This window comes from Camelus dromedarius, chromosome 1 (genome assembly GCF_036321535.1).
Source record: "Camelus dromedarius isolate mCamDro1 chromosome 1, mCamDro1.pat, whole genome shotgun sequence".
NCBI classification, from domain to species: Eukaryota; Metazoa; Chordata; class Mammalia; order Artiodactyla; family Camelidae; genus Camelus; species Camelus dromedarius.
In genome coordinates this window covers 64469685-64494736 of record NC_087436.1, presented here as the reverse complement: position 1 = coordinate 64494736, position 25052 = coordinate 64469685, and the positions used below count along the sequence as shown (strand labels likewise).

The 25052-nt window shown below is 33.8% G+C and overlaps 1 protein-coding gene across 14 annotated transcripts in view; it reads right to left on the bottom strand.

Moving 5' to 3' along the window:
• ADGRL3 (adhesion G protein-coupled receptor L3) overlaps nucleotides 1-25052 on the bottom strand; it is an 826419-nt gene that overhangs the window by 357290 nt on the left and 444077 nt on the right. For all 14 annotated transcript variants that reach the window (XM_064484960.1, XM_064484967.1, XM_064484927.1 and 11 more), the window contains exon 7: nucleotides 1799-2599. In XM_064484960.1, the coding sequence (XP_064341030.1) occupies nucleotides 1799-2599 (801 nt within the window). The remainder of the gene's footprint in view (nucleotides 1-1798; nucleotides 2600-25052) is intronic.

Here is a 25052-nt window from a genome sequence, read left to right as displayed (position 1 = left end):
AAGAGATAAGTTTAGGAGTATGGTAACAGATACACACTACTCTGCATAAAACAAATAAACAACAAGGATTTACTGTATAGCACAGGAAACTATATTCAGTGTCTTGTAATAACCTATAACGGAAAAGAGAAAAAATATATATAATTGAATCATCTTGCTGTATACCTGAAACTAACATATATTGTAAATCAACCATACTTTAAAAAAAAAAAAGGAAAGCAAAGAAATTACTCCAGTTCCAACTGAAAGTCAAAAAAGGCTAAGAACTACTCACCAATAGAATTTTCACTACCAAAATATGAATTTTGGTTTAACAATATCACAGATCTGAAAGAACTGTGTTCCCCAAATACTCCAGATGATTTACTCTTGCTTAGAGTTTTAACTGAAGGGTGTACTGGATTGAGAAACCTTACCTGTACAGAGGTGAGCCAGATACTGCACTTGGTCTAGGAGATTTTTGAAGGCTTATTAAGGAGAAGTTGTTTTTGCTGCTGTTGCATATTTAGGCTTCTCCTTCCACAAAAGCAATTCAACATAATATCAGCATTGCTGGCCATGAAAATAATTGCTGTGACTTTGACAAAAGCCTCTCAGGGATTAGAAAAAAAATGCCACCCAATTTGACATTCTATCACAGTGAAAAGTGGAAAAGCATTCATTCATTCATTCATCCATCCATTCATTCATTCATTCAACAGTTATTGAGCCTTTATTTTCTATATGCCATATATTACACTAGTGTTTAAGAAGGCAGAAATAACAATCAGATGAAAAATAACAAAAAGATGGGTAAGGCAAGATTATTAGCTACATTGCACTTAGAATCTAGTTGTATAAGAAGATACGTATATAGTGAAATATGTTGGTAAGCAGAACGGCATGCTAGTAAAAATACAGTAAAAGTAATGCCAAAAACAAGAAGTATTAACTTCAAGGAAAAAAGTCAACTTTGAATTCCTATGTTACTATCAAAATTAAGACACTTGTATCTTACTTTTCCATTATACTTTTTCATGAGGAACAATATTACTGCTACTTAAAATAATTTAACTTCTAAACTAAGATAATTCTGCTCAATTGTGTAAATAAAATTGTAAAAGATAAAGCAATTTGACTGTCTTTAAACAACATTAAAAGCAAACAGTATGTCCTAGAGAGGAAAAATAAACTTTTAAAGAATGGGAATTAAAACATCTCGAATGTATTTAAAGCTGTATTTTTCATTGCTGTTTCTTATAAAATTGAGCTCTATTTTTTCTCTTTATCAGTTATGAACATTTTATGTATACATCTATTAGATACACTCAGACATATGTACACTCAAGCTGACAATATTTGCAGTAGAGGTGGTCATATATGATGCTCTCTGTGAGTGGAATATGTTGGTGTAGGGTTCCTGAAGCATTATATCAAGCCAACCATTTGACATTTTCAAGTCAAGAGCATGTCTCAGGGCATGCCACAATTAATTAGATGGGATGGCATTCTATTTTTGCAAAGGTTTTGTTTACTTCACTACACAACGAACTAACCAGTTGATAATGAAAATGCCCTTCAAAAAAGGGCTGACGATTACAGACTAGCTGCACAGGGGAGAAAGAGTCAGTTTCTTATGCCTATACATTTTTACAGTTGAAAGTAATCAACAGTAGTATTTGTGCAGATGAAAAGTCAATGCATAATTTTTGATATGGAGACCAGAAGAAAGATCACAAAAGGATGTCTAATCGAAATATCCAGTAAGCTTACTGAGAACAAACTGATTTCCCCTGAAAGTACATCAAGTCAAACTTACCTGATCTACCATCCAGAGGTCCAAAATCCAAAGAATATTTCACGACGTGATAGTTATTCCATACGTAAAGAAGGTTGTCCCTGGGGTTGTAATCCACAGCTGCTATGTACTGGTATGAATTGGGAAAGGGTACATCCACCAAACTATCCTTACTTTGGTCGGTGTTGTATATGTAGTCAATCTTATTTCCCGTAGCCTCATTGTCATCATCCTCATATACAGATTTGACCACATACAGAATTCCACAAATCATAAATGCGTTGGAAGCTGACCTTTTATCATATGCAGTATCCCATGTCCCTTCAATCCGTAGGGTGTAAGGGTTCAATTGACTAATGACAATTTTACCATTGTTTTGTTCTGTTGCATAGATTACCCATAGCCCATTCTCATCCACTGCCAGGTCTATGTCAGATTTGCCTCCCCAACGGTAAGGGGAGGTATCATGGTAATTGGCATTTGCTATGATAGCCTCTCCACTCTTTATCCTAGTCCGTAAATCAAACTTTACTATGTTCCTGGTGCGCTCTTTATTGAAGAACAGAGCTCCATCATACACTACAAATCCTGTGCCATCCACCCTGTGAGGGAGCTTGTAGGTTGTAGTTGGCCTTCCAGCAATGAAGTCATCCTTGGATGAGTATTCGGTCAGGGTATCAGTTCTGTAGGGGGTCCAGGGCATATAATAAATCTTGTCAGAAGCCTGAAGAGGGTCTTTGCACCATGCCCCAGATTGGTGGTCGGACTCAAACAAATGTTCACTCTGGTATACTCCTTTTAGTAGTCCAGGGCAAAGAAAAACTGTCAGAAGGGAAAGAGTTAAAATAATAAATATATTAATATTTTGTCATATATTCTTATTTTTCACCAACTAGAATGTAAATCTAACAAGGAATATCCACAACCACTTAATTATTTTCCTTCATTCTTCTGAGAACAGTCTTCCACATTGACATTTGTTCAGAATCATTTTGATCTCATTTGCTGAAAAAATCCGATCTTTTTATGAGTAGCTGTGCTTTCTTTCGATTTTTTACCTTTGCAAATGTGTTACAATGTTTTTGGATATACTATGTATATAGATGTGACATGTCTATGCATTCTACAGACATATAACAAATATAAATTTTTATATGTGATGGTTTTATATACCTTATTTGGAAATTTAAAAAATATTGTTTTCACTCTGGTGCTATTAACTGTTCTACACTTATTAAGAAACAAATGAAAATCTAATACAAATTCAAATATATAATAAGGGAAAAGAAAAAGCCCTGTAAATCAGGCCACTGAATCTTCTAGGAAAAAAAAAAAAGCTCTTAAAGCTGCTATAGCACACACAGAGCATGCAACCCACACAATTAAAAATGAGTGATGGATGGATACTGGAAGGAAAAAGAGAAAGGAAGAAAAGGAAAGGAAAGAAGGAATAAGGAAAGAAGAAAAGGTGAAAGGTTACAGAGAAGAACCCAAGATCTAGATTTTAATCAGTTAAAAATGTCCTGTTAAATACAGTAGTATTGGAACTTAAAAACATGTACCTTTTACTGTTACATGAGAAGAACATTAAAAAACAAGATTACTTGCTACAATATTTTGCTGCTCATACTTCAGACTGAAAATGGGTAGGAATTATCTGATTCACTCGAGTTTTAGTATGATTCAGTAGCACATCATGGGAGTGGTGGTAAGAAAGCTTGGCTGATTCATCTGTAATGAAGGGGCTATAAAGCAATGTTTCCCACAGGGAGGTTCTTGAAGCACCTGTTGTAAGTGGTATAGCTATGTGTCACACAGAAAAAAACAGAGATCCCTAGCCATATGTGTTTAAGAAATATCATATTACACATAATTGTGGCAGAGATTCAAATATCTTAGGTGCATTAGTGATCTCCAAGGCAGAAGTGGAAGAGTGAGCAAATTACACAAATGAATTTGATCCTGGAACCCTTTCTACAGAGCCTGTCTGCAGTGTAGTGTTCTGCTGAACCTGCTATGGGAAACACTGCTCTAATTTTTTTGCAGAGCACACACACTGAAAGATAATCATGCAGTCCACCGTTATGTTTTAAATTATTAGAAGTGTACTGGGAGGAGAAATTAAGAAATCACAAGAAATGTGGATGTTGACCCGTACTTTAATGATTATATTATTATTCTCTTGATATTAGTGCTTAACTCTTTAACAGCAATTATAAGCCTACATCCAGTGGAAAACAATCTAAGATAAAACTCAGCTAGGATTTTCAGGTTATTAAAAAGGAAAATACATTGTGAAAATGCCCCAAGTTTTACTTTAGGAAAATGAAAAGTTTAGGGGAAAACCTGACTATCAAAATCTTCCATAGCAAGGATAGAGGGCCATCATCAATTTTTACTCAATAATAAAATTGATTATTAGAATAATTTCTCAGGATTCGAATATAATGTCTATAATTATAAAGAATGGGTAAGTATTATCATCAAAACAGTATATAAACGTTTTGTTGGTTAATAATCACCCTTTGGTTACTAAAGCAATTTATTTTAAGGTATTTCAGAAAACCATTTCCCCTTTCCCCCCAATAGCTAAAAATTAAAGGAACAGGGGAACCACACCAAAACAATGGAAAACTATCCAGTATGGAAATAAAAACAAATCTAAAGCAGTCACTATCCATCACCATCTACTGGATTTCTAACTACTTAAAAATAAAGACGAATAAAATGCACGGTTGAAAATTTTACACTATTAAACTGTTTTAGGATTAAAAAATTCAAACCAGCACTGGTCAGTACAACAGATTAAAGTGAAGTTGAGCAGCAGAAGTAGTAAATAAATTTTCATAAAATAGATATGAATTAATAACAAAATTATTTTAACTAAATGTTAAACTGTTAAGTAACTTAGCCTATAAATAGTATATAATTTATGAAAGGTATTTAATTACCTTTTTGTTCCACTTCTATTGGAGAGAGAGAAGTAAAGAGAGAAAGGAGAAAAGAGAATAGATTAATGGTACGATATTGGCCAAGCACTTTTATTCACCTCTTCCAAACTGAAAGTAAATAATTTATTTCACTCATACTTGCTTTATTGAACATTGTGTTTTTAAAAACCTTATTCCTCTACAAAATTATTTTTTAAAAACCTCATTTCTCTATGAAATTATTTTTAAGAAGTAATCACATTATATGCTTAAAAATACAGTACAAACTTGGAAAAACAAGGCAAAAGTTAATCAAGTCAAGACTGAATAAACATACCATTCCAAACTATAAACATAGGAAACACAATATTCATAATAAGAGCATCAGTATTTTCCATTTGAAGACAGGTTGGTACTTATACACAGAAAGCTTTCAAATAGTTTGGATAGTTTCATTTATTAAATATTGTAGTTTATACCGCTATTTAATATAATAGTCTGGCTTTTTACCCAACTCAAGATTGATCTTTTCAGAAGAAACTGCTCTGAAACTAATTTCCTAAGGTCTAAGATTTTCTATAGCTTGTCAGTCTTATGAGAAATGCACCTCATGAGATGGCACGTTAACAGGGATGCTCTCAACCTGAATAAATGGGTTTAGAATCCTTATTGAAGAAACTCCTTTTCCTCCCACTCATCAGTATTTTATATAATTGTGGAAAAATACTGTCTTTCAGAAAAATCTGTATCTGAAAGTTGATATAAATAATAAGCCACCTGCCCTGGCCTTTTCTGAAATTCTTAACTGAGTCTTTCAGCAAACTCTTAGAAGAATATATTGAAATCCTCAAAACCGTTATGGTTATGTATGTCTCAAGTTAGATTTCATTTTTTTTTTAAGGTACTGATCAATACATATCAGGGAAAATTCTTGGAAACTGTAACACGCGCATGAAACTCATCAAGCAGGCTCTTCTTTTTCTTATAAACATTTATCTCATTAGAGAAAATTTGCCTAGATCACAAGATAAAAGGGATCATTAGGGGGAAAAAAGGGCAGAAAAGTCAGGGAAGAATGGGTTCATAACACAAACTTAAAAAAATCACAGATTGCAAGTGATATAAATCTAAGATAATTTCAGTGGAAGGGATAAGTTGAGCTACTACATGTACAATAAGTAATATAATGTCGTTTGGGATAATTACATTTGGGTGAGATTTTTGTGCTTTAATTTAAGCCCATGTCTTCAATTATTGTCAATATCACACTCACTTGTCTCCACTGACTTTTCTGAAAGCTCAAAAGAGACAAAACTGGTATATATAAAAAGTTATGCTTAGGAAGTTGCAAGTGGGGTTATCTCTTTTAGATTGCTTATCTCATTAATTTACAAATCTTATTTTTAACAGGGTTTCTAGGACTGTTTTAAAAACTCTATATACTCTTACACTTATAATTTACCATCATCCTCAATTAATCTTTATGAAGTAACTGCAGTCATCACTGGCTGTATGCCTCATTATAGGTCATTGAAAAGCTTTACCTAAGAGATGCACTTCATGCTATGACTAGAATACTAACAAGCCTGAGTTCAGACTGACAACTAGAAGAAGCATAACTAAGGACTTTTAAAAAATTACTTAACCATTAGTCTCAAAAGTTTGGACTGGAAGCCCATTTTACAATGAAGATGGAGGTTGGGAGTGGGATATTATATAAAAGTTAGTATTTTTCAAGGACTAACCTACAAGGGAATTTCTATAACTAATTTCATTCCTTGAAATCGCTCAAATATATATCCTTTTAGTTAAACACGAAGGTATTTCTATTCTACAACATAAAGTGTACCCACACAACTTTAGTCTTGTTCTACATAAAATTCTTCGTCTAACTCTTAAGCACAATTGTCTCAACTTCTTGGTGACTAGTATTTCTCTCTTCAACAAATACTTAATAAGGAAGATCGTATATGCAGTAAAAAGTATTGATAAGGCACTTACGATATTCTATAAATACTATCCTACAATTTAATGAACAGTTTTATTTTTCAAAGATCTTTTACCTCTGTTTGCCCAAATGTCATTAGGTAAAATTTTACATTTAATTCTCTGGTCCTGGTCTAATTTAAGAGAAATTGGCATAAACTAGCATGGGGAAAGAATGTCTGCTTTGTTACTGCCAGTGACTCAAAATTAAGATTTATTAGGTAGTTCTACTACTAGAGAAAATTATTACAGTCTTGCCTATGTCATGACTGGCTGTAGCTCATTCATCATTTATTCGCTATTTTCAAGACTGAAGTAAAACAATCCTGTAATTTAAATTGAAAGAAGCACACACAAATTATATTCCCATAACAAAAACTGGCAAGGCAAACATAACTTGTCACTGATAAGCTTAGTAACATTCCGAATTAGCCAGTCACTGTCCATCATCTAATTCTAATTCTAGAAGCTTCCCTCACCTGAAAAAAAAAATACAAATAAGGAAACAAATTGCATGGATGTAAGAAAACATGCTTACCCTTGTATCCTTCACAACCTCATGGTGCCTGGCACATAATACTCAATGAACAACTATTAAATTAATACATAATCCAAATAAAGGTGATTAATTCTGCTTCTAGATAATTTAAACATGTGGTAAAAAGAAAAAAAAAGTGGCAAAAGAGAATCTGGATTTGTTATCCAGTATCACACGTGCAATGAATTATCTGCATAATGTCTGGATATTTTAAGGGATGAGAGGAAAGTAAAAATTATGAGCAGTTTGTACCTCCAACTCATTAAATGTAAAACTGGAGGAAAAAAGGAAAAGAAGAAAAAGCATATGAATGGTCTTGGGGGCATATTGGGAAGAAAAATTTTTTGCTTTAAAATAGTCTGTGACAATCTAAAAACATAGGCCAAAAATACTCCCTTCTCACATCTCTGTAATGAGGTCATAAATAAACGAATTGTATGATGACAACTCTGCAAGGGCTTCCTCAGGGACTCCTGTCTTTTAGTCTGGTCCAATATCCTGAACTCTGACATTGTAGCTCTCATTGTTCATTTCCAAACTTCTCTGGAACTAGTTTCTCTCCTTTTCTCTATTCACTTTTAATCCCCAAACTACTTTTATTGTCCATTCAACCTCCATAAATATGTTTATATATTTCCTTAAAGTGATTTCTTTGTTGTCCTTTGTCAAACTTAACATCATAAGCTATATCCTGTGGTTAGAGTAAATGACAAATTCAAACGAAGGGTAACTGATTCTGTATAAAAGGAAGAAATAGGAAAAAAAAAAAAAAAGACTAGTAAATTTTCCTTTCATTCCCCAACAGTTTATAAAATAGACATAATATACTGTTATGTTATTGTTTAGAAAAATAAGATGTTATTAGTTCTATCCATATCCATACCATATGTAACACTTTTAAATTGTGTTCTTTAATTAGAAAAGGTATGGATGAGAGAGCATACGCATGCATTGCCAAGCTTTTTCAAATTGCACTGCAAATTACAGAGAAATAAAATTGTTGCCTGCCAAAAATTGTTAGAACTAAATTGCCATAACTAAGAACTATGAAATTGTATCTAATTCTAATGTAGCTTAAATTTTCTTTTCTTTTAAACTGCAAATCATACATTTTCTATCTACAATTTAAATGTTCTAAATGAGTAGAATGTTATAATCCAATAATGCCTCTATATTTCTGTAATATATAAATAAAAAGACACTTATGGGGAGCATAAGATAGTTATAAAATATTAAATAACTTATAATCAAATATTTTTATCATTGAAATGTAGTAGTACTTTAAAGATAATTATTTTCTTGGTTACATTTGGCTTAGACTATAAAAATACATTTGGGTATACTTGTCACAGGCCAGCTGGGCAGTTAAGGAGCTGGCAGTAAGGCAAATAAGTAATATAAAAAAATCAGTCTTAGCTGAAAATTTGCTAGTGCATTATCTACATAGAAAATTATCTAGAAGTGGATAACCAAAAGTTCACAATAATACTTTCTATTTGTATAGTACTTTCAAACTTAACAAAATGTTTTCACATGAAATCACTTGATTTAATTCTTCAAACAACACTGTGATATGGTGCAAGTTACTGCCATATCAAAGATGAGTCAATTGAAACTCAAAAGATTGAAGGATTTGACCAGCGTCAACACAGGCAGGTGGCAGAGTCCTGTCATTTGTGTAATAGCATACACTGGTTCTCACAACATGTAAAATCAAACACAGTTTGTTGTGCTCTTGCTCTCCATTTCTGTTCTGTCACCAGATCCAAGTACGAGTGCACTTTAGAGGAGATCAACAGCATAAATGGAATCTTCCTGAGGGAGGGCACTGTGTCTGTTACAAAAACTAACATTAATTAAGCATGCACCATGTGCCACATATTGCACTAACGTTTTGTATACAATACTAATTTAATCATCGCAAGCAACCTTATGAGGCAGATGTTCTCATTATCTTAACTTTTTTGGTTAGTAAGTGGTAGAGCTGAAATTCAAATCCAAGTTTTGATCTTATTCATGAGTGCATCTTCAGTGCCCAGCACATAAAAAGAAAGAGTTCAATTAATATTTCTTATGCCTCCATGCAATAATGAATTGAACTGTGGTATTTTCAAAGAAAGGGATTGAATGTCATACTTTTCAGGACTATCAGCCATGAGAATAGCAGTGCAAAGCACCTCTCTAGAGAAGATAAAATAATAGAAAAAAATGGGCTCCTTATTTCTTGGCCAAGGAAACAAGATATTTCTTATCGCCAGAAACAAACCGGTGCTGAATACTTTATGTCCTATTAATTATTATTCTGAGGCAGAGAAAATTCTCTCTTCTCCATTTCACATCTACCAGGAAAATACAGAAGCGCTTCAGTAAATATAAATAAAAAGATCTATGAAGTTCATTAATTTTTTGGTATACTGCACATCAAAAATTCTGACAGACATCTGTCTTGCTCAGTAAATAAAGTGCTAATCTTTTATGTAATGAAAGACAAGAATAATCTCTGCAGCTCAGCTTCTAAGTTGTGTTTTTCAAATGATACCCATGCATCAGTGAATAAAAGTGCTGCTCAAGCACCTTGTCTTACAACGGCTTTATATAATGCGTTTCCAAAATTATCACCTCCCAATGAATTTTATCCTGGAGCGTGTAGACTGAAAATGTCAACAATTCATAAAATGCTCTCACTAGCCACATTCTAATTTAAGCACTTAAATACAGTATCTGTAGATGCTGCAGAAACTGAGACTCTTTTATTTTGTATTAACTTTCCATTCCATGGATAGATCTGGAAAATCTTTCACACTATTAATTTAGCCTTTTAAAAGAAAATGGTCCTATTAGTTGCCTCTTTTTGTGAATCTATTGGTGATAGCTTCTAGTAAAAATAATAATTTTTCAAAGTTATCACTGATAACAGTTTAAGTGAACATTACATTTGGTTCATCTAAGATGTACCCTTGTCATAATGATTTGTCACCACCATGTAACAACCATGTGGCATTTAGAATTGCTAAACAAAAAACACAGGCAGAGTCCCCTCAGAGTGTACTAGAATTACATGTTTATGTATTAGATCTACTGCATGCGTTTGTCATGTGCAAAGCTCTTAGAGCTGTACATACAGAGACAAATATTAATAATCATAATACCTAACAGTTACTGAACAGGTACTATGTGAATAGTCATCCAGTGGATCATTTTTTTTTAATCCTCAAAGAAACTGGAGTTGATGGTACTATGACAAATATGTTACAAAGGAGGAACTGATCTCTGCCTCAGGGAAGCTTACAACTGGTGATTTTCATTAACTTATTTACCAACAATATGTTATTTTTAAATGCTTTCAAAGGAATGGGTATAAAAAGATTAAAAATAGACAACAGCAATGAATGGCAAAAAGAGGGGGTTTTGTTACGAGAAGCTGAAGTTAGAAACACAAGGCATAACAGTTTGACTACAATCAAGTTTCATGTGGAAAATGTCATACATTTGCTCCTGAGAAGTGTATTTTTGACTGATGCCTGTGACTAGAGTCTATGGGTCCAGCTCTGGATATTGCAAAAATAAGACATTCAAAATGAATCTAGATCTAGTTCCAAATATTTAGTCAATACCTTATAATTAATATTTCCAGGGTTCAGGGGCTGAAAGTTTTTTTTTTTTTTTAGATATTTAATTCCAGCCAATATTTTACAGATAAGAAAAATGAAAACAGAGAATTAGGATATTAGCCTCAAACCACAGTTTACTTTTTAACCCTTAACAGTATTAAAAACAAATTATTAGGTGATGCAATACTTTTTGAGTCACAATTGTATACACTGTAAGGGCAGGGATGGTTATCCTAATTTTATTGATGAGAAAACAAGAGAAGCTGAAAGAAGTCAAGTTACTTTGACTAAATACTGTTCGTTCAGTCTTCACTAGAGCTCTTAGGACCTTGTGAATTACTCTTAGAATTAAGTTTTTATTATCACGTGGTGTAAGAGAATGGGACAACAAAATCCATGGTGACATTCAGTATGGAAAGAAGAAAACATTCTGAGGAAGAGCTTAAGGAATCTGAGGAGCTACTGCATACTCGGGCACTTTGTAGAACTCTTCCAAATACCCCAACCAACTTGGACTAGATTCACTAGCCAAAGAGAGGAAAATATTTTGTATTCAGTAATAGCATGGTTAATAATATAAATATGATTTCTAGAACTATTAAAAAACAAAATTATTTACAGAATTCTTTAGTTTGAAAATACACACCAAATATATCACATACATGTCAATTGAATCTCTTGAAAAGTGGATATAAGATCTTTACTCATTTAGCTTTTGGTGTTCGATAAAATTAGGATGTTAATACCAATTTATCTGAATAAATTTCAGGTCTTTATGTTCATTGCTATAATTTTCCAAGAATGTGTTTTTTATAATGTTCTTTTCTAATTTTGTATCTTACTGATCCTATATGCTAACCATATTCTTCACAGTGGTTTACTTATTTTACTTTATATACTCCACATCTATATTTATTTCTCAACTTTTACTCACTCTGTAGCCTGCTCAGAACCTCATACCTCATCCCCTAGTTAATCCAAACTCTGTCTTTAGGTTCTAACATATTCCTTCATGAATACTACTTTATTTTCTAGCCCCATATTGAAAAGTGTATAACTTTAACATAGTTATAGGGGAGAGGTTTCCATAATGTTCTAGTTTGGGAATTGACAAACTTTCTGCAAAGGGCCAGACAGTAAATAATTTTGGTTTTGTGTGCCACATACAAACCTTGTCACATAGCTATCTTCTTCCCCTTCCCTTTCGCCTTCCCCCACCCTCTTCCTCTTCCTCTCCCTTTCCCTTCTCCTCCTTCTCCTTCTTCTTCTTCTCTTTTTAAACAATTCTTTAAAAATGTGAAAGATATTCTTGGCTTATGGGCCAGTAAAAAAATGATGCACTGGATGTTTATCCTTTGGCCATAGTTTGCCAATATCTATTCCAGTTTATTCCACTCATACCGTCTCATTTATTATTCTCTCGGCCCTTGGTTTTTGTTGTTGTTGTTGTTGTTGTTTTGTTTTGCTTTTTTACCTTCTATCTTCTGGAAGCACAGTTGACCCTTGAACAACGTGAGTTTGAATGATGCAGGTCCACTTATACATGGATATTTTTCAATAGTAAGTACTACAGTATTATATGGTTTGTGGTTGGTTGAATCTGTGCATACAGAGGGCCAACTATAAGTGATATTCAGATTAACCCTCAAGTTGTTCAAATGCCAACTATACTGACGGATTCTTGAAGGCAGGGGACTCTGTATCATTCACTCAGGGATTATCAGGTTTTATCTCAATGTCTTGTTATAACTGCTGGTCAATAAATGTTGGCACTGACATGCTTTTAAAATCACTGGCAAATGGCTCCAAATGTGAACTTGGTATGGCTTGTTCAATGATGTGAACAAAGGAGAAGGGGACAAATCTTACAGATGGCAAAGTACTGCTGCTAAAGAGGCACATAAAAATCTTCCTTAGGTACCACCTCTTATCTCTGTATAATGGAGTCCATTATAACTCTCACTATCTACTTATACAATCGTACACTGCAAAATATTTCTTCTACAATCAATTGCTAAGTAAGATTTTGTAATTGCTGTGGAATTTCTCCTTAAACCATATTACAACTTATTTTTAGTCCAGTTTATTTAGCTTTTAGTCTGGTTTGTTTGTTTATTTGTTTATTTACTATGTCAGTCTATTTGCCCAGTACTTTATCTGTATTATCTTATTTAAACCTCACAATAATCCTGTTGAGAATGTTGTTGCTGTTATATAGGTGAGGAGTTCTGAGGTCATAGAATTAGCAATTGGCAGAGTTGCTATCATAGAAAAGAACAAATATGACTCCATATTAGATCTGTTCCTTTGGCTTTAACCCTGTGCCCTGTTTTCTAGGCTTAGTCTTGCTAGCTCTACACTCATGTAAAGATAACAAGTTGCAGAATAGAGAGTAACATTTGTTTTGTTGGAGGTTTTGCAGGAGCACCATGAGCTGGCCCACGTGGACAGCTACAAGAACAAAGAATTCATACACCAAGAAGTTTACAACAACCAACCGCACTCCCTCTTTTTTTGTATAAAAGGAGCCTATATTCTGACTGGGGGAGGATGGTTCTCCAAGACATTAGTCTGCCATCCTCTCAGTCTGCCGGCTCTCTGAATAAAGTCGCTATTCCTTGCCCCAACACCTGGTCTCCCGATTATTTGGCCTGCCGTGTGGCAAGCAGAACAAGTTTGGACTTGGTAACACTGGTATTTGAACTTCTGAGCCTGTACTCTTAACCTCAATGCTATGCTCTCTGGCAAACAAGAAGGTGATGATGATGAAAATAAGGAGGATAACTAATATTTTTTGAGTGCTTACTAATTACTAGCTGGTCTACTGTTTAAAATAATTTACACATTTTATCCACATAATACTCACATTAGCATTATGAAGTAGACAATATTATTATTTTGATATTACAAAGAAGGAAACTAGATAAAGAAAAGCTAAATAAATATGAAGTGGAAGACCCACATCCAGTGCCAGCCCTCTGACACAAGGACACAAGTGGTAGACACTATCTTTCAAGTGCAAGCTACTATTGTGGAATAATCGCATCAACTGAGAGAGGAATAGTTCTCAGCTACCCCTATTACTTTCCAAATCTTGACAGTGCTTTATCCACTAAGTTATATTTATCAGATATAGAAAGTGATTTGATAGCCTGATTTCAACAAACAAAACTTTGCAAAGTTAGTACTAATAACTAGGAATAACTTACCTTGAAAAAAGCTTTACACTGAATTTTGCTAAAGAATCTCTTTTCAGAGTCATCTACTTACAATCTCTTTTCAGACAAGAGACTTTCTTTTTTGACACCTTTTGGGCAGTGTCACATTTTAGGCTTACAATGCCTGTACTGGTCAACTGTAAAGGCAGGAGGCAGCATGTGACTTAAGTCCATAATGTCTGACACGGTTTGGAAGAAAGGCAGGGGTAACAGAATTAAGTACACCAAAATAAAGGTGGCAAACATAAACTATTTGCTACTTTTTTTCCTACTTGAAGGAAACACACATGTTTTGTTAATTATGAATCTTAGAGTAAATGGTAGAAGTAGGGAGTCTCCTGTTTCTTCTTTAATCCTTCAGTGTCCATCATAGCCTGTCTGTGACAATTCAGTAGCAAGATTCCACTGGCCTGGCCAAACATAGTAAATTGCAGAGTGAATAGTTCCTACTTTTTCCTCATTTGCAGTTGAAGGCATTCAGAATGGAGTCTAGCTCTGCAATGTCAGACTATTTGATATAAGAACAGGAGCATATTCTTCCCTATCTCTTTTCCCTGTGAATTTATGTTCTTCCTTTGAGAGACAGTGACAGAAGGAATAAATATTCCTTAAAAGATGACTGTAAATTAGCTAGGTGAAAGCTGAGAAAGGAAATAACAAGCAGGCAGCCCTTCAAATGTATATAATGTGGAACAACATCCAAAGCTGAGATATTAAATTTAAAATTAATTTAAAACAAACAACATAAATTGTGCTTCCCTTTCCATTCTTTATAATACTCAGCCAACATCTGCTCAGTAATTCACCAAATGTATTTTTTGTTTGTTTTAGTAAAATGTATCAAATTAGAGGAAAAACAAGTTTTAGAGAATGAAACAAATGACCACATTATTCTTTGCTCTAGAGGACCACTAGCAACATGCTTTACAGTCTATTTAAACTAACTAGCCTCCAACTGTTTGTTAATCAGTTTTGCCTTAAAAGCTCTGTTAGTAGAAGGATCATAAAAATGAATTTACTGGTTAGAGCACTGAGGAAGGAACTATCAACAATATAACATTATTATGTATAATTTTCTCACTCTTTAATAAAAAAACTTAATGTAGACAAAAAAGCAGTTGATATCTAGTAAACTCACTGTAGATGGTATTCATTTAAATTTTTAATTTCATGTTTATAGGTATAACTGTAAATGCTATATATGTATTATTATTACATCTACCATGTAAGATGAAAAAAAAATACACCACTAAAGACCAAATAAATTTCAGGTAGAAACTATAGTTTCTCAGAAGCCCCCATATTATGACACACTCTATTAATCTACTAGGAAGTTAGCTGTATATATCCAAGGACCCTCTCCATTTTATTTGCCCCTGTGTCCCAGCAACTAGAACAGTGCCTGGAATATAAAAGCTAGTTGAGAATATTTTGAATTTGTTAAATCAGCATAAAGGGTCTCTATCTTTGATGCTCTTAAATAAGTGGTATAACTTTATTCATATTACCAAAGGCAAAATAAAAGGCAAAAAATTTTTAATGATATATGTATGTGGATTGCATACTTGCTATGCTGAAGTAAACATTTTTTTGCATACAATACTTAATTAAAAAACCCACTAGACAGTTTAGGTTAATATCTAATTACTTTTTAAAAACTACTATATTCTGTTACATCATGCTACAATTAAAAATAATAAACATTTAAAACAAAATAACTTGCATTTTTGGCATTTTAACACCTGACAATAAATGCATAATTTTGAAACAAGAAGCATTTATAGCAACAATAGCTAGCAGTTACTGAATGTTTACTGCTTGGAAACCCTTACTACTAACTCATTTAATTATCAAGACAACTCTTTAAGGTAAGCATATTATCACCATATTACAGATTAAGAAAAATGTAAGGAGGTGAAATTAAGTTACTTGCTTAAGGTCACAAATTTAGTAAGAAACAGAGCTAGGATTTGGTAAAAGACAACAACCTGGCTCTAAAGTTTATGCTCATCAGATGGTCTACATAGTTTCTCAAGAAGATTTTACTTGTCAGTTTATAGTGACTAATTTTTTTCTCACCCAGAACATATAGTAACACCACAGTTTGATGCCCCATTTTAAATGTCAATACATTTGAAAAATAGATTCAAATTATGTTTTAAATAAAATCTCAAGTTGTGAATGTTGGCTGATTTGCCACTTATATAAAAAACTATGTAGTCTACAGAATCTGATATCTACTTTCAAATAAATGACATATACATTTGCAGAGACAGTGTGTGATAAGGTTTAGATTTTTAGATTTCTCAAGTGGATATTTCCTATTCACAACCAATAGCATCTTAATTCACAAATCTTCTCTTAGCATCAGTTCACTTGCTACGCATGTGGCATAGAGTCATTAGGCCATGGGTTCTATGCTCTACTGTGCCTACCAATTTTAAAAAGGAGAGATTTGTGATAGAAAATTACAACTCCTTAACAACAGAACTAATAGTCAAATGCTTACACTACAATAGAGAGAATGGGGTATAATAATCTGGCATGCAGGAGTGCTATGAGAATGGATTTTTTTTTTTTTTTTTGGAATCACAATAGGATCTTTTATTACTGTAAAACTAATGTCCTAATTTCTTGTCAAAGTTAAGTTTATGCATTTGCAGAATTCAGCAGTCTTTCATGAATCTTCTCCCTCAGCCTCGTAAACTATATATTGTCTTTTTAAGTCAGGGCCATTAAAATCTTACAAAGTATTTGCTGCACTATACATATTATTGGTCCTGTCACTGAGCAGTGCTCTTTTTCTGTTTTATAGCTAATGTAGCATTTCTCCATGGCATCAATAGATTAAAACATTCACTACCAGAAAAAGTATGTGAAAATGGAGCAAGCTCATTTTGCTACAAGCTAACTCAATAAATCTGTGTAGTTTACTGATGTTCCCTTTCATTTAGAATCAGTACATATTTATCTTGCAAACTTCAAGAAGGCAGAAAAATAGGTTATTTTTCCTTTTTTGTCCATGGCAGCAATGCTACTTCGTTAATGTTAATAAATGGCAGTTTAATAAGACCAGGTCTATTTTTCTCATATGCACTTGGAAATATATAGAAAAAGGGTCAATGAGGGGTATATTAAGACTTCAAAGATTCTTTCTATTGTTTCCAGCGCCATACAATTCTTCAGTATAGAAAAGAGGCAAGATAGCTTAAGTTAACTGACTGAATTTTATAACCTTAGTTTGATGTTTTTCTTAACTTTGTCACCAGAGAAGTAGCTTACTAACAATCCTAGTTTATTTACGTTAGGACAAATAAAAATCAAATTAAAGCAAATTTAGTCCAAAATTCTTAAACTGATAATTGAAGGCTAAAGAAAATGTTGGAAATAGTCAGTACTTTTCTTGACAGTACTGTAGAGAAAAAGATTTTTTACTTTGAGGACAAATTCTTTCCTTGTTCCAGTCCCTTACCTCCCACAGAAGATAGTTATGAATACAGCTTATGCAGTCAATCCCCTAGAGCCATTCTCACCAACTGGTCAAGCATGCAACAGCCAGAATAGAAGCTCACAGAGAACACAACCAGTTTTCTCCCAGTCCTATGTGGCAATCACTTTATCTTTGGTTATGGCAACACAATGGAAGAAAAATATTGATGTTTATTAAATCAGATCATGCCATAGCTGTAAGAGAGCTATACTACATCTTTCATGCATCTACCACAAGTACAAAATATGTCTTAGTAGACAAATGCCAGAATTTTTATTATGACATGTTTGATTTTCTTCTGAAAAGCTGTATGCGAAATAATGCCTTACTTTCACTCTCACATACTATTTTCTTGCACACAAACTTCCCTTTTCACACAAGAAAAAGCAAGCTGGTTGTAGGGCCACTCTCTCCCAATCCACCTCTTTCGGAATTCTCCTATAACTGTGCCCTTGCACATACCAATTATAATTTAATACTGACTTTCACAATCTCCAATACATTTATCTAAGACTGGCTGAAATCCCGCCTCTTTCATAAGTTTTCAACAACTTCTATGTGAATTACAGCTTTCAAGAGGCCTGCTTTCGAAAGATAAGACTTAGGAAGAAAGTTTTGCTGAAACTGATCATTTGGGGAGATCCGGAATAAGACATCACTCCAATTAGCATGTTAACAAGAAATTCAGTAAACCGACAATTGTTGCACACATGTAAATCCTACTTCACTAACAAGATTACAGCTACTTTCCAAGAAGGTAGATAATAGGCTAAATGTTAAAAGAGGTGGTAAGATGATTAACATTTTGTCAAATCAGATTTACAGAATGCTATGTAATATTTTTTATAACACGACTAAATAATTAAATAACGGTAGATATTTATTGATTGATGACGGCTACAAATGCTTTTAGTTACTCAAACATAATAAATTAAAACATTCATATGTGGTATAGTGTCCTAGTTTGGGATCCTGGGAAAGCGGAGCCTGAAATAACTCTGATGTAGGTATTTTATTTGGGAGGTAATCCCAGGAAAAAAAAAGTGTGAAGGAACAGAGAGAGAGAAACTAAAAAGGAAGAAAAGTCACAATATGCATTATTATTACCATTGCCACCGTTGGCAGGGAAGACCAAATGCTGCCCAGATCCTTGAGATAATCCTCTAAGAAATATAAATCTGGGGTAATGATACTGCTAACTAAAAATTGGCACTTGCCATCTGCCTCTGCTTGGATTAAATCATGAGCCGCTGCAGCCACTGACCTCCAACATTCCCTGAAAGGAGTTCAGGGTGGAGATCAGGAATGAAGCACTCTGTGCTCTGGGAACACTGGCAGAATTCAGATAGTTAGATATTTTCAGGAGATTTTGTGAGCCCAAATTCTTGCCTCTCCTCATACCTAGAAAAGCACTCAAATCATAAACAGTGACATCTGCTCCTTGTGACTAGCAGCAAGCCTCTGTCTAAATGTGTGCTCGACTGCACGCCCCCCTTCACTAAAATCATAGATAATAATGAGTTCCCCTCCACCTCTTTGGAGCAGTTCCTCAGGCCTATCTGAGATGCTGTCTCCTGGGTTATAGTCCTCATTTTGCCCCAAGTAAAACTTAACCCGCAACTCTCACTTCGTGTGATTTTATTTCAGTTTACAACACACAGGCCCTTCCTCCCCAGTGTTTGAGGACAATCTTCACCAGGAGAACTCCCCTGCATGCAAGTGAATGGCTGGCTGTCAGCCAAACAAGCTTCTGGCCATGGGGAAGTTCTTAAGGCAGAATGCTAAAAGACAAATGGAAGGCATTAGAGGTGAGAATGAGGTAACTGAGGAAGGCCTGAATGCCCATAAAATAGTTCACTTCAGTCTGGGTAAAATCAGAGTTGAGCTAAGGTGATGTTATATGTGCGCCAGAGGCATATGCTGAGTGAGTGTGTGTGTGTGTGTATGCATGCACATAAACAAAACAGTACCTAGACCTTAATCTTTAACTTTTATTTTCTCATAATATTAAGTTTTACATTTATTTAGCAGTCATTTAATACTGGATACAAGAAACGATATTGTTACTCTCATAATTTTTTACATAGGAGTTTTTCTCTTCTCCCTCTCTCTCTCTTTTTTTACTTCTGTAACATTACTAGCTTATTTCTGCAACGTCCTTTCCAGTTACATGCAGCTGAGAGCGTAAAGTTCAGAAAAGAATTGTAGCTAGGGGTCTAAAATTTACACGTTCCACAGAACTCCTACTGCGGCACTGGAAAGGAGAAAAATGGAACTTGTTGTGGCTGATTCTGTCTATTCTCATGTCAATCCAGGGAATGGAGAAAGAGAAAGAGAAATCACTTAGCTCACATACCCTAAGTTCACAAGCAGCAAAGATCCAGCTGACAAGTAGGGCATCAGCAGAAATAATGATTCTTTTCTACTACTTTACATGATAACATTCATTTAAACTTAGTATTTGGATAGCCCTTCCTATTTTGATAGGAGAAAATGTGATTAAATAGACCTTCATTATACAAAACTATTAAAATACTTCCTATGTAAAATTCATTGTTCATTTTTGGGGTCTTATTTCTCGACCTTTTAAAACACAGCATAGAAAGTTATTTTAACAAAACATCTGTAGTTCAGGATATTTAAAAGTAGTCCCAAATTCTTGAATAGAGATTATGAAAGGATGAGCAATGCTTGCAATTTTAACTCATGTATTTTCATTTACTAACTTACATATGGAAAAGTGGACCCTTGCAACTTTTAAGATTCTGAGAGAACACAGTTTAAACCTAGAAGCTGATCAAGGTCAATCAATTTAACACAATAAATTAGCAAGCAACCTGAAATATTTAGAAGCAATTTAAAGGCAACAAAATGTATGCTTTAGTGAGCACTGGGTACACAATAAATACGTGCTGATTTATCAACTTAATGAACATAATGGTGAGTTAATAAGAACTAATTTCTAGATGGAGGAAGAACATATAGAAAAAAATGAGTACACTCAATGCTCATACTAGCATAATTGGCTCCAAAATGTTTCCTCATTGGAGGAAATGAGCAAATGAAAATTTACTACTTGTATAATTAATATAAAATGACAGGATATTTATTAATGTACAAGTAGCTCCAAAATCAAGCTAGTAATACAGTAATACGCATTCACACTTACATACTAAAATAATAATATGGTCTTATCATCACATGTATATATAATCACTTTTTAATGAGCAAGGTACTTGGAAGTAGCTGCAATATGAGTGCTCATCGTTTTCCATATATCTGGGTGTTACGTAACTCAGAAACCTGGGTTTAATGGATAGACAATCTTGAAAGAATATGATAGTCATCTTTTGTCAAAAAGGGCAAGTTTAATTTTAAACCAGCAAATTTCAATGCATAAACACAGAAATAAGTGTATACAGAGAGTGCTACATCAAGAACAAAAGGAGCCAAAAATCATTTGCCTCCGTGCAGGTGGCAGCCATCTCTTGAATTTAAATAGGTGGCAAGTATGTTCACATAGTGATATCAGCTATGTAACTGTATGGCCCATGAAGGGGATCAGAATATGATACCAGAATACAGTGCCTTGGCATATTAAATATTTTAAGCTGAAGGAATGTGAAAAACAGCAGGTGCAGGAAGGACTCTCTGATCTTCCTCTTATCCATTGAAATAGGTCATAAAATCTTTTTGTGAGACATGTTCTCCCTAAACCCAAAAGAAAGGAGTGTCCTCATTTCTGAAGACAGAGGGATGCTGAGAGGAATCCTAAAGAACAGGTCTAAGTTTCTCCCATTTACCAGCTTTCACACATACCCTGTGTCCTCTCATGTTTTCCCACAACTTCCTATTCTTTATCAAACTTCAGATAAAAACACACAGGTTTAACCATTTCATATGGTCTTCATTTCCTTATGAAATCTCCCATGTCACGTAGAACTTAACATCAATTTGTATATTGTTCTCTTATTTCTGTCTTTTGTCAATCCAGTGTGCAGGGCCCCAGCCAGACAAACTACAAGGGTAGTAGGAAAAATATTTTTCCTCCTGTAACCTTTTGCAGGAACTGGGATATATGGTAGTGAATTACACCTGTCAATTTTAAAATTCGGTTTAACTGAGTGATTACTACATACAGGCATTGTGTTAAACACTTTACATACAACTTCTCACTGTATCCATCTTGTAAGTTACCTTCACGTTGTAGATGACGGAATCTGAGGCTCACTGAACTGAACGGTCTAAGGAAACAAATCACACAACTGTGACTGACAAGCTTGGGCTTTCAACCCATATTTATAAGATTACAAAACCTATATTTTAACAAAAATGTCATACTACTGTTTGTGGATATGATAGAGTATAAAATGAAATGCAAATGTAAAATATAATTTTCTTTGCAATGGTTCCAAAAACCCTCAAAAACATTTCCCCCTGATACTGCTTAAAGCCAGTGGTATTCTAATTGACTCACTGAAACAATGACATTAATTAGTTCTAGCATTGTACTATTACAGCAAAATTTCTGAAGCATATGTTTTAAGTCAGCACTGTTCGGTTTGTAGCATCCCCTGTTGCTGAATGGACCCTAAGTTTAGTAACAGACAAAGAGGATGGAAAGAAGCACTAGCAATCACTGCAGACTCTTTATTTAAGAGGAATTCAACATTTCAAACTAGGTATCATCTACTTCTAGTGTAGTGAAATACATTTTCCTGTTAAAATTGTTAACAGGCAAATAATATTGCTCACATTGTTTGTGAATGCTGACAGTTGTGCTACAATATGTGTTTTATAAGCAAAGCCATCTCTGATATATGAAGAGGCTGTATCTAATAAGAAAAATGTCTAATCAGGTGACTGAAATCTTGGGATTGGTCTTTTCCTAGACATAATGGCCACCTGTGCCTGACTGTCCTGGACTGTCTGCAAAGGTAATTCATAATTCACAATATGCCACAAAACCTTGACAGATGTGGTGTCAAATCTTGATCAATATGTGAAATAGCTATCATTAGCACAAAAGAGGAGGACAGTGTCTGCTGAATGGAATCTGAAATTGAGTGGAGTCATGTGATAACATGTAGGGTACAACTTACTTAAAGTACAGCCAATGCTAAAAAAAACCCTCCCAAACAAACAAATTTAAAAGAACCCAAATCAGTAATATTTACTTGAAATGTATGAACTTTGCTTGACAAGCATGTAAGGATAATAGGTCAGAAAACAGTTATGTTGAGAGAGCAACACACTAAGTTAATTAGTGAATGCATTATTTAATTCATTTACGAGAACCACCAAGATTCTGGTATTTAGATGTGTTTTAAATACATACAGGTTCACAAACAAGTTCAGGTCCATTGCTGTATATTCTAAGCATAATCTACATTAACTTTACTCAGTATAATCCTTTCAAAATACTATTTGGGAATTCAGAAATTCAACAAAAACGGCTCTATTCCTGTTGGCCTGCCACCTGGACAGAAAATCAAAGGATTCACCATGCAGAGCAAAGGTAGTAGCATTCTGCAGGTAAGGATCTCCAGGATAGTAAGGGGATGTTGTGAAGAGAGACCTCCCATATGTAAATTTAAGGATATGTTAAAGCTCAAGGTTGGATCCATGGCCATTCCCCAAGACTGACCCATTAGCTTTTCTTTCTATAAATATTACCAAATTTTTCTAAATCATGAAATCATTAATAATATTTCTTTTATAAATATAGAGATCTAGAATTTCATAAAAGCTTTGACTCTAAAGCCTGGGGCAAATCAACCGTCCAGTCACCTGACTTCAGAACTGCTTTTAATGCCATTGTTTGGATATCTGGGTATGATGAAGACTCCATCCCATTTTAAGTATCTGTAAGAGTAGCTTCCATTAACCAAGCTCAGTTTGAGAAATAATAAGCATGTCTTCTAGGTTAATGATTCCAAAGCTTTAGCCACAGAAAAGCCAACTTTGCTAGAGTAAAAACCGATGCTTCTATGATTAACTGTTGCCTAGGAGACAGCATGCCCACACCTTGAAAAAGGTCACTAGGACTCACAAGTCACTCCAGAAAATTAGATGCATTTGCCCACTTCAGTTTTATTATGTCATGTGTAATCCTCCAAGACCAAGTATTAACTCCCCTGAATACACCAGAAATTTTATTGCAATCATTAATAAAGTTTATACTAACAATAACTAACAGAATTTAGATTGATAAATAAAAATAACCTATTCAACAAATAGTTCATTGCATGGTATTTTTTTTTTTCAATTGGGCAAAGTATTGCAGTGGTGACAAGAACAAGCTTAGAATCACATAGTTTTAAATGGGTTAAAATCCTGGCTCTACCACTGGAGATGGTATCCTGGGTATGTATCCCTGGGTGAGTTGCAATGTTTCTGTGCATCAGTTTCCTTGTTGTTGAAAATAAGCATAATAAAAGACTCTACCTTTTCGGTTTTTCATGAAGCTTTAAACAGGGCTTGGCACAGAATAAATGTTTGGCAACTACTAGGTATTATTATTACTACTGTTTTTATTATTGTTATTAAAATGACTAATATGACAGAAGTATCACTGATAAACACAAAACGAGCAAACACATGGTTTACTTGCTTTTATGGTTCTTCATAATTTTGCTAAATATATGACTTCTTAAATCTACCATAGTTAAGTCAAAACAAACAAACAAATAAATAAAGGAATATAAAGTATCAAAGGAAGTAAAAAGGAGTCAGGAAATTTCAACACATCCTTTCTATTAAAGTGTGGTAATAATATTGATTTGACAACATTTTAGGAAACAAATGTGAACATGCTGTTTTAAAATATAAAAATAAAGAGCAGAGAATGAGAAAAAAAGATATGACATCTACTGATTGAATAATTAGAAAACTAAATAATGAACCAATTAGGTAACATTTAAATATAAAATAAAGTACCAGATTAAATACAATTTGGATTAAAATATAATGGGCTAAAATAATGGGCTAAATTTAAGAAGTAGATACAATGTGCTATAAATAGAAGGTTGTAATATTAAGATCAGTATGACTCTATGAAATTTTGTATGGGTGTGGTGAAACTAAAAGTTTAAGAATTGTTAAAAACAGAATAGGTGATCTTTTAACTTCATAACTGAAAAAAATATAAGTAGAAAACATCATGTTTCTTTGAATTTTATTGAGTTTTCCAATTCCTAGTTAAAAAAAAATAAATCTAAGAAATTCTGAATTTTCAATCTGGAAATTTTACATTTAAAATAAATCTAAGACATTAAGAGTTTAAACAACCAGTAACTTAGTAAAAAAAAAAAAAAAGAATATTAAAAACATGTTTTAAACTTTCTTTAAAAATATTAAGAATAATCAGAGCTTTTTTTGCCAGTGGTGTAGGAAGAAAAAACAGCAACTGAAATTAGAGAAAGGTATTTGAAAGGTAAGACTGATGACTCTGATACATTACTTTACTTAGAGTGAAACAATTTATTATGGCTCTAAATCCC